This window comes from Aplidium turbinatum, chromosome 11 (assembly GCF_918807975.1).
Source record: "Aplidium turbinatum chromosome 11, kaAplTurb1.1, whole genome shotgun sequence".
In the NCBI taxonomy this organism is placed as follows: Eukaryota; Metazoa; Chordata; class Ascidiacea; order Aplousobranchia; family Polyclinidae; genus Aplidium; species Aplidium turbinatum.
Genome location: NC_137482.1, coordinates 5502731 through 5513528, shown reverse-complemented (window position 1 = coordinate 5513528; position 10798 = coordinate 5502731). Strand labels below are relative to the sequence as shown.

General features: G+C 36.4%; 1 protein-coding gene across 1 annotated transcript; it reads right to left on the bottom strand.

Moving 5' to 3' along the window:
- Positions 1–894: 894 nt before the first annotated feature.
- LOC145780057 (uncharacterized) lies at positions 895–10374 on the bottom strand. Its single transcript, XM_082591768.1, has 6 exons — positions 10261–10374; positions 8508–8645; positions 6245–6409; positions 5648–5778; positions 4608–4764; positions 895–1192 (listed from the first exon to the last, which is right to left on the bottom strand). The coding sequence occupies exons 1-6, from the start codon at positions 10310–10312 to the stop codon at positions 1026–1028; spliced, it is 810 nt and encodes a 269-aa protein (XP_082447894.1). The 5' UTR covers positions 10313–10374; the 3' UTR covers positions 895–1025.
- Between the last annotated feature and the right edge of the window lie 424 nt (positions 10375–10798).

Here is a 10798-nt window from a genome sequence, read left to right as displayed (position 1 = left end):
CATTAGGGGTGCAGCGTTACTTATCTTTCAAAATGTAGGCTAGGTCTATGACTGTATAGAACTTCCATGTAGGATTCTAGGTCTATACGAGTGAACATTTTTAAATTTTTATGCAATGGGCTACTTGACATCACTGGATGTAAACTTGCACTAGCATTTGTAGTTTTGAATAATTTGAGAAAATTGGGTGTAGATAAAAACTTTAGTAGGCTAACTGATAGTTTATGGCGCTATCGAAACAAAGAAATGGACTTGATTTGAAATCAGAGTTTACAACGAACCTGCAGTAATAATAGACCAACATTAATGTTTTATTTTGCGTCCATTGCGACAACATAGTAGGCTACCTACAGTAAGCTACACTGCGATCACAGATGCGATACGCCTACAGCAAGAAGTCCGAAGTGGCAATGTTAGTCTTCGGGTCAGCTGCTCCCCTGGTCGTAGCCTAGCCTAGTTTTGGTAAAATAATTTGATTTATACAAACAAAATAACAGCTTATTTACAGTCAGAGAATGAAAAGATGGAATGGACGATAAAATGGAAGATGGAATGGAAGGTGGAATGAAAGATGGATCAAATGACGGTGAGTTATCTTACTAAAAAAATAGCAAAGTATACCAGCAATTGTTTGATAATGATATCATTACTTTTTGAATAAAAACAGTAAGATTCAAATTTCGTAAAATTTTGTCCGTTTTTTTGCTGGTTGTTTTGAAAGATAGGCCTAGGTAGGCTACTAGGCTAATATCACAATCCTTCTCTTATCTTTCAAACTCCTGATTACGCTACACTGCACACAATTTTTTAATGGCTGTTTTGAAGAAGAGCATTTTAAACATTCTCAGAGTTTAATGTTGGAAGCGTGGAAGTCATACTTTTTTGGCTATGATACAAGCATAACTCCTTAATTTTATTGTGGAATCTCTTAGAAACAACAAGAACCAATGCAATTGATGACACTACGGCATGTAAGAAAAGATAATGTAGTAGTAACATTGATTGAAACCTTAACATTGATTAATTTAGCAATTAGTTTGCAAGTTTTCGACACGGTTCCTCCATTCTGTTGGATTGAGGCTTAAACCGTCGTCAATCTGAGTCGGATCGGGAGGCAAGAAATCCCCTCCCCAACGTAAACCCGCTTCTTTGATAAGATCAATAAAACAACTGGCATCACTGTTTTGGCCATCTGAAACGATAAGGACAAAAAATTAAAAAAACACTTGAAAAGCATGCATACCATGTTCTCGGTTTCAAATAAGTTAGTTAAGTGATAGCCTACCTGTAGTTTCGGAAAAGAGTTTGTTTTTGTACCACCGACAGGCAAAGCACAATAACACAAGAGGATTGAGCAAATACATTTTACATACCGTATTTGCAAAAAGTGTTATCAGTTGAACGTTTTGGGTTTAATCTAAGCCCTCATCAAGAATCTGAACATATTTACAAGAAATCCAATAGATTACAACTTTCAAAACGTAACTGACTAACTGGGATAGTCCGGTTTGAGACTCAGCTTTCTATAACTACGGTACCTGATATACAAAATAGCCTAATCAGAGCCGGATTAAGGGTTTATGGGGCCCTGGGCTGAGCTGAAAGTGGGGGCCCTTATCAAGTGACGTTGTTTGCTAAAAATTAATGGTGGAGTGGGGCTACGACACGGGGCCCAGTTGCATGTATCTGTGGCACCGAGCCCCAAACAGCGGACCAGTGGCGCAGCCAGAAAAAATTTTGGGGGGGCCAAATATTTAATGAATTAAAGAGAACAACAAAGTGTTTGATTTAAAGCAGTGGTTCTTAACCGCCGGTGCCGGTCCGTGTCATTTTTTTGCCGGTCCGCAAAAGATCTTACTTTCTGCAAAGCTTATTTCAATGTGGAGTCATTAGCATATTGTAAAATTGTGATCGCACTGTGAAACATGCACAGCTGTAAAACTGACATATCTCCACGTAAAATTGTTTGATAATAAAGGTGAACTTTTTGATGACCTAATTCTATGCCGTTGATAATGTTTTTGTGACAAAGTGCATACGGTAATACAGTAGGCTAGTTTTCAAAAAGTTTTGAAACACAGAAATACATAAACAAATAGGGAATTTTGTCCTTGATTTTGAAAAATTTCAAAGTCGTTGGATACGAAAATTTGGAATTAGATAAGTTTGAAGTTCCGGGATAAAGTCAGGCCTGCAATGGAAATTTGCCAGAACCGGAGTTTGAGAAAGCAAAGATCTTGTTTTTCAAAAAATGGAATGAAGACAAGCCGAGTGGCTGTGGAAAATGCTGGTGAAATGGAGTGGTAAAAAAAGTAAAAAGAGGTGCTGAGCGTTGTGAGTCAACAATTGAAAGAGTTGGCTAACAATTTTAACGATTCATTTCGCGTAACATGAAGATCCTCGACATGGAAACTTCTGGATAAACAATCCATGCATCGATGATGTCAACACATGCGACCTTAATCTTCATGAAAAAGAAAGTCTGATTGAATTACAATATGTTATGCTTCTACTTTGCAGTCCAGATTCGAAAAACATCATCGTCACACTTCTGGTTATCTCTTGCAAACGAATTTGTGCCTAACTTTCAAAACAATCGATTTGATGGTGATTGTTTCAACCAGCTATTTAGAAACGACAGTTCTTTTTCATGTCTGGCTTTTACAAAGCAAAGAAATCGCCTGGATGCCGAAACAGAGCTACGTGTTTTAGAAACTTTTTTGATATCTCGCTTTCCTCACATAGGCTACTGGCAGCGTAACAGTAGCAAATTTCCCACTGTCATTGATTTTGTATGGAAATGGATTGACATTTTTCTGTTTGAGTTGATTTGATTGCCGTTTTATCCTAATTTTCGTCCTGAATACAAATCATATGCTAAAACCTTGCATTATGGTGCGCAACGACAACTTTGGTTAACAAAACGTTACAAATATTCAGTCTATTCACTACGATCTTTGGTTGCCGGTCCGCAAACATTTTTTAAAAATTTTGCCGGTCCCCACTGCTAAAAGGTTAAGAACCACTGATTTAAAGCCATCGCCACTTCATGTGCAGTGGCGTATCCCGGTGGGTTGAAGCAATAAAAGTGGTAGGGGGGTTAGAGCGTGCCGAAGGCACGCGTATTCTAGGGTGGTCCGGGGGCATGCTCCCCCGGAAAATTTTTGAAAAATTACACTCAAATAATGGATTATAGCGCTTTCTGAAAAGACTTTTAGGGTAATATTTGTATGAAATTTATTAGCAAATAAACAGCTATTAACTTATTAAAGATAGCTTTTACACATGAACGGGCAAAAACTGCGGCTAAAATTAGAAAACAGTAAAAACTCAGCTACACAAAAACTCAATAACTACACAAGAACCCAACAGAGTAAGCCATTCTGAATTTGCTTCCACAAATTAATTCAAAGAAACGTAAATCGCGTAAATTTTGCGCGATTTACGATTTGCAAAATTTATTGGTGTCTTTCTGTGTGTCTAAAACAAGTCCTTGAGGGTGTTAATAGCCAGATGTCTTGGAAAACGATATAAATTTCTACAAACTTTATTATATTTTCAACAAAGGGCTCAACTTCGGAATCCAAACTTGGAAAATTTGGGGGGGGGCATGCCCCCCCCCCCGGCTACGCCTATGCAGCGGATCACCTTCTTGTTTGCCCTCGGCTTGCCACCCGGTGCAGTAGGTGGGACCTGTCAGTGTATAACTCCGTTGCGGAAGAATGTGTCAATCTGTGGTGTATCAACGAACTTTAGAAGACTCGATAGAAGAAGAAGAAGAACTGCATCATATCTAACTGACCATCTTGTATCAGATAGGCCCTAATGTCTTCAAAACAGGCAAACCATCTAGGAATTTTCGATGGACTTGCCAACGATGAGTAGACGAGACGAGCCATGAATAAAGGCTTTGCAACAATTCAAAAAGCTCAGCGGCAGAACGGCATGTTTCTACAGGACATTTAGGCTACCGATTAAATTAAGTGAATGTGCTGTGCATGGGACATAATGAGCTACACTACATTTCTCGCGCAGAAGAGCTTGAAGACCGTTATACTTGCCACTCATATTGGCAGCATTATCATAACTTTGACCCGTAATCCGTACCATTTTCGGATATGAAAGTATCAAATAAATATGTTTTTTGTTAAAAAAAAAACAAAGAAAAATTGAATAACTGGGGCTGGGCAGGGGTGCTGCAGCACCGCAGCACATATGGGTGAGCCGCCCTTTCTTGTTTGAGATACGAATTAAAGCAGTAATCTCCAGTTGTGCAACTAAAAAGATTAGTAGATTTTTTTCTTTGAGATGGGGGCCCCCAAAAGTGGGGGCCCTGGGCTTCAGCCCAGTTCGCCCCCCCCCCCTTAATCCGGCACTGAGCCTAATGATACTCATTACAAATATTCTATAGTTTCAATCGAAATTATTATTTAAAATTGACAGTAGTTTTAGCTTCGTGTTTTTGGTCATTAAATTGAAATGAAAGTAGTATACAAATAAATTAAATAAAATGAAACAATAATATATTGAAATAAAATAAACAAAATTATTTATTAAAAAAAAACAATAAAAAAAATTGCATAAAGTAATAATCCAAAATTACCGACCTTGAATGCATCTCCCATTGCACAGTCCGTCTGGCGTTTGTATTCCGTACATAGAAATTGCATGTCCTGCCAAGTGGTTGCTTGGACGAGTCACTGGCGACCCTACAGAAATTTTTTGACTTGGTTGCCTCTTGCGGAACGAGTGAATAATCAAAATCTAAAAACAGTCAAAAAAAAAAATTTTTTTTTTTAAACTATGTCAAATTGTTCTTTTTTATTGTTGAAAAAAAGCAAATTAAAAGCAATTTAAAAGCATTCACTTCACTTAATACTTGCATTGGGATGGTACAAGGCAAACGAACAAGAAAAACACAAAAATGAAATAGGCTGCTTTGGCAGTAGGCCTATCAAACAAATCATGAGACTTGAATTGATAAAAACAAAAAGATATAAAAAAAATAGGAGGAATTTATCAAGGAGAACAACTAAACAGAGATCACAGCTGATCAAACTTGATTATTTTGTTGCAAAAAATATTGTGTAGTCGGCTGAAGCTAATATTTTTTAAAGGAAAGAAATAATAGCCAACCGATTTACTTCGCATGATGGCGCCATTACATTGCAAACACAACTGCAAAGTCCAGGCAAAGCAGGTGGTTGTCATAAAGTTCAAGTTGGTTGTCATAAATTCTACTCTCGACTATCTTTCTGACAAAGCCTACTACTGTAACGTTTATCTATATTGATATCTCTACGTGCTCATTGTATTCATTGTTTCGTGCACATTCGTGATCAAAATAAAGCAAGCAACACTGCACGTCTGCACTTAACAGCACAATTTAAAAAAAAAACAAGGATTGAAAACGTTTTCGGCTATACAGCATAATAATAATAGCCCTTGTCAAGCTTCTGTATAACTTACAGTACAAAGGCGCCTTTCTTCTGAGATTACATCAACGAGCTTAAAGTTCACACCTGGTTCGAAAACACTTTCTTTTTGTGAAAGTGACTAACAATAGCAACTCTTACCGAATTCCACTGTAAACTGCAATATATAATATTCATAACAGTGGATTGGTATTTTAAAATCTATTTCCTACCTCTACATTGCATAGTCGCGCTGCTTGGTCCGTGATATTCATTGCATCGATAAAATCTGGATGAATTCTAATTGGTACATCATTTAAACCTTTTACCTTTTCTGTTGCTTCAAAAATAACCAAAGGGCAGTCTGTAAAACATGAGATGTTAAATACGGCACAACAAAAAAACTGGTAACTGCCATAGCCATAGGTGTAAGGGGCTGTTAGTTTTTGACGGTGGGAAATTTTTATGCCCAAAGATTAAATAAAAATTCCTAAATTTTCTCTGGTGTTGTCGCTGTCCTGGTGTCATCGTCAATGGAGACCAGGCTTTCCATACCATAAGGTGGTTTGTACTACTTTGTCAACTAGCCCACTATGCCACATTTGTAGACATTTCAAACAAAAGTCATTTAAGCAAAATACAGTCTAATTGAAAAGATTTATGAGAAACCATTGCAGTATACTTCTACAACAATTGCAACTTTACATTAAATCACTTTGAAGTTAAGGTCAAGTCAAAAAGCACCAGTTTTTTTGGCATCTTTTAAGTAAATCTTAAACAGCAATTCAGCTACCGGGTACTAGATCATGTTTCTTTAGTGTATTTCTTACTTAGAGCAAGTGAATTTTTTGGATCACAGCATTGTCTTGTTAATTTTCCACCACACATTCCAGTGCCATATACTCCGTTACAATAATTTGAAATATGCTGGCAGTTTCCTCTAGCGCCAGTGCAAGCTTGATCATTGGCACTATCCACTGTTTCCTGGGCTATACCTGAACACATTTACCTAGTTTGTAAGGGCAAAACTTAGCGTAATATACAGTACATTGCATATTGTTGAGTGAGACGTATATCATATTCTAGCTGTGTATCATCGCCTGCATTAAAACACAGAGCATTCTCAAACACAGTAGCGCTTTGTTGCCTAAAGTACATCTTTTTCTATCATTGTTGTGTAACAACTTTTTATGACAAGTAGGCTTGGTTTTATAATGTAACAACAGCAAGAATTTAAAAAAATACAAAAATTACTTTTACACGAGAAAGCAAGTAAAGTGAAAAAGATAACTTTTAGAAATTTGGTTGATTGAACGAATCTTTATCTTCGGTTGAAGAAAGTTGTTTTAAAAGTGGCAGTATCACAGGGCTTACTTGCAGAGGCTCCTAACTACTGACGAGAGATGGGCCGCTGAGGTTGACTGAGTGATGATTCTACTTTTAGGACAAATTTTGAAATAGATTAACTTTTCACAGCATTTGTCATCAAGCTTTCAATCGTTTCGATTATAAAATTTAAAAATGTCCACAGGTTAAATTAATCTTTTTTATAACAAATGTAGTCCCAATTGATCGTTTTTGTATAAGCATCGGATTCATTTTGTATAAACATCGTGTAGTGTAGTTGAACGGTTAAAATTTCAACTAAACTTCAAGAATGGAAAAAAAATGAAGAGAAAACGGAAGGCTACCGGTAGTTGTTTTTAAGTAAGCATTGGCAGGCCCGTTTCATCATAGCTTTTTAGCACAAGAATGTGCTCGAATCGTGTAGTCTTTAGTGTTATAAAAAAACAAACTACAGTGAACAATTCGCGGTGTGTGTAGTGTGTTGTTTCATTGTTGTTACACGTAAATTTGTAACATGACAATTAACGAGGTTGATTATGAACCCAGCCCAGACAACAAAATCCACTTCTGCAGACGTTGAATCGATGTAAACATATTAGATTTTGCAGTCTGGGACTGGGCTTCTATCGTACTGTATGTGATCACACACGCTTTAAAAAAAACTCAGCAAAATTAATCAAACCTTGTATGTTATCAAGTATTAAAAACAGGGTGAAACTGTTCACCAGACATTTGATAAATAAAGTGACTTGCGTTATTCTGGTGACTGTAGGCTACTTGGTTACCTCCTGATGTTAAGGATGATACCACGTATTTGTACTGGACTTATGTTTACAAATACTTCACAAATTACAAGCATTTTACAGAAACAGCGACGTGTACAGCAAATCACACTTAGAAACAACTTTATAATGTCAATCCACAAGAGAATACTCATCAGCACGCTAAACATGTTCGTAGATGGCATGTGAAAGCTTAACGACTTCTTTACCATTGCATCGTTCAGAGAATATTGATTTTTTGACATTGACAGTGATAGCTTTAGTCATAAATAGCCTACCCAACCAACTAAGGCACGCGGCTAGTCAATGTATCATTAATGTTGAAGACAATAAAAGATAATAAAAACAACAAAAGACAATAAAAACAACTGAACTGAACTGATGCCGAGTGATATAGGCTACAAAGCTTTGTAGTATACAGCAAGTTCATTTTTTTCTGTTTACTTAAAATGAACAACATTTTAATGACCCTCCATTTATAGCAGGCTAAATTACCGTAATCATTCCACTCCCACGTCACCAATTTCAAATTGCCAGCTGCTCATTAATTTTCTCAAGGCACAAGGCCACAAGCTAAACTATGTTCTAATGTTTTTCAAGCTTTCCAAACTAAGCCAGGTATTAAATTTGAAGTGGAGTGGTTTTCACATCGGATATTTCTTCTACTGGTTCCATAGTAAAGAATACAGGCAAGTAGACAAAATATTGATCAGTTTACTTCAAAATTACGAAGTAAAATGCTCCATCACTAATAATTTCTTAAAATTAATATCTTAGCAAATTGTATTACTTTAAATATTATGATAATAACATGTAAATAAATGTCACACTATTTTATGTTTATATACACGCCTACCGTAAACTAGTCTCACATAAGGTTGTCAGGTCAGTTAGAATGTTCAACCGGTTTGGTTGTCTTGAATAATTGATAACAATATTATGATTGTTAACATTTAACACTAACATGCAAAGCCGCATCCCAAGCAGCATCTTCTATGTCCTCCTCCGTTGCATAAATCCTGGCTCCCCCATCCTCCCAGGCATCTTAAGGTAGGCCAGATATCGCAGGTTCCTCTTACGTCGGCACAGGGTTGATCAGCAACTGGAAAATTATACAAAAATCATCGGTTTTTTTTTCAAGTAAGTGAAAGTGGTTTTGTGTGTTTATTTGGTGGCCCACATAAAAGTAGGCTACAGTTAAAATTTACTATTGAAATATATATTTTCTACCGGTAATAAGTTGAATGATGATCTTGTACTCTATTGATCCACAACAAGTAGCGCAAGTTTTACATTTAAAATTGTTCAATGGCGTTAAAAGGTTTTGTAAAAGTAGCCTGTTTTGCTGCTATAAAATTAGTAAAAAAAAAACAAAAACAAAAAAAACAGTTGTAAACAATTGAATCTATTTGGCAACATATTTCACATAAAAAATAGGCTCTCAAACTGTGCCTGACGTCGCCCAACACATCGTTTATATTTTTCGGTAGCACCATGGCCATGGTAGCACTATGATTCAGTTTCGTATTTAAATTCAATTGCGTAATAAAAAGCTTACAAATACCATTATCCCCTGACACGTGTATTCGAACTCATTATTATCACACAATAACAAGGGAATATGATTTATTAACAATCACATTGCGCCATTCTAATTAACTTCGACGCGAGACAAATGAAGACTGGAGACATAAAGGAATAAACAAAAGTTACTAGAATTCCTATCGCTGGGTGCGTTGCAAGTTAGCAAACTTTTCGAAAAGCGTCACGGGAAAAAGTTTGAGAGCCACTGGTCTAACACAGTGGTTCTCAACCTTTTTGTTTTGGCGGACCCCTTTTGGTACCTTCGAAGCGGTCGCGGACCCCCAAAAAAATTTTATCTGAAATTTTGGTATATCGCTTTTCCTATAATTATAATGGAATCAAATGTTTTATGAGTTTCGAAACGACACAATTAAAAGAATTTGGTGAACTCGCGACACACTTATGACTATTGATGACATTGGAGAAATTATGTTATGAGCTTTATGTTGGCACATCAAAAATCAGTAGGCTATATAATCTATAATTATGTTGATTTGATGTTTTTCTATAAATTTTATCAAAAACCAATAGAATTTTGCGACCGTTACGAACAATTTCTTCCTTTTTTCATTTCTAATCAATATTAATTCGTTATAATCTTTGTCATCACAAAACTGTGAGTGGTGATAGACTGCTGACCAACGTTTGTATTTCTAAGTTAAGCATTGACCAATAGACTACTGTCTCAAAAAAATTAAGTTGAACATAGCCTTATTAAAAAATTAATTCATTTATATGATATTTGTTTAGTTAGAAACCAAACCTTTGAACTTTCAAAGGACATCGCACCGGTTCGTTGGGAAGTACAGTTTGAAAATCACGGTAGCCTAATACACAAATAAAGCACAACCAACCAATTTTTACATTTCGTAATTTATCAATCATGCTGCAAACTCGCAAGCTTTCACGGACCCCCTGAAATCGCTTCGCGGACCCCAAGGGGTCCGCGGACCCCCAGTTGAGAAGCACTGGTCTAACAGAATACAAAATACAACAGTAGGAGAATAACAATACATCCTATATTATTTATCGCAAGCACGCAATTTTGGCTTATATTTATACAAAAGTAACTTTCTACATATGATAAGAGTAAATCTATGCTAATTAAGTTCACACAAATATTTTCCACATACCTGATGAAGAAATAACAATCCCGCTGATCAATAAAAACAATCCAACCATCATTTTATTCTAAGCTATGTTTCGCACAATCACCAGCATCGGTTGTTCTCGAGTCTAGTGCTTTTGCAAAAGGAAAACGTGATTTATCAGAACGTTCAGACATTCTTGACATGCCCTAGAGCTTTGCCTGGAGCACTTCCCCATGGTTTGATCAAAGCACTTTGAAAACGGTTAGACATTCTTGCCAAGACCCTAACTTTGACCCAAGAGAACTTTTACCCCAGACAGCAAATCAGTCGTTTTTTACATTGATTCAACGTCTTCAGATGTTTGTTACGTCATTTTGTTGTGTAAAAAATATTGTTCTTTGTGTATCAAAGAAATTTACTGTAATTTTGATAAAGTCTTCGATATAACCTGCCAGAGTACTGAACCTAACACTAACGGTTATAGGCAAATTGTTCGTAAGCAATTGTTCGTAAAGCAATTGTTCGTAAGCAATTGTTCGTAAGCAATTGTTCGTAAAGCAATTGTTCGTAAGCAATTGTT

Excerpts from the sequence above, each read along its gene's own strand:
- LOC145780057 (XM_082591768.1), bottom strand. The coding sequence starts at position 10,312 with ATGATGGTTGGATTGTTTTTATTGATCAGCGGGATTGTTATTTCTTCA. Across the intron at positions 5,779-6,244 it reads AAAAAATTCACTTGCTCTAA|ACTGCCCTTTGGTTATTTTT; the intron begins GTAAGAAATACA and ends CATGTTTTACAG. Across the intron at positions 1,193-4,607 it reads CAATGGGAGATGCATTCAAG|ATGGCCAAAACAGTGATGCC; the intron begins GTCGGTAATTTT and ends TTATCGTTTCAG.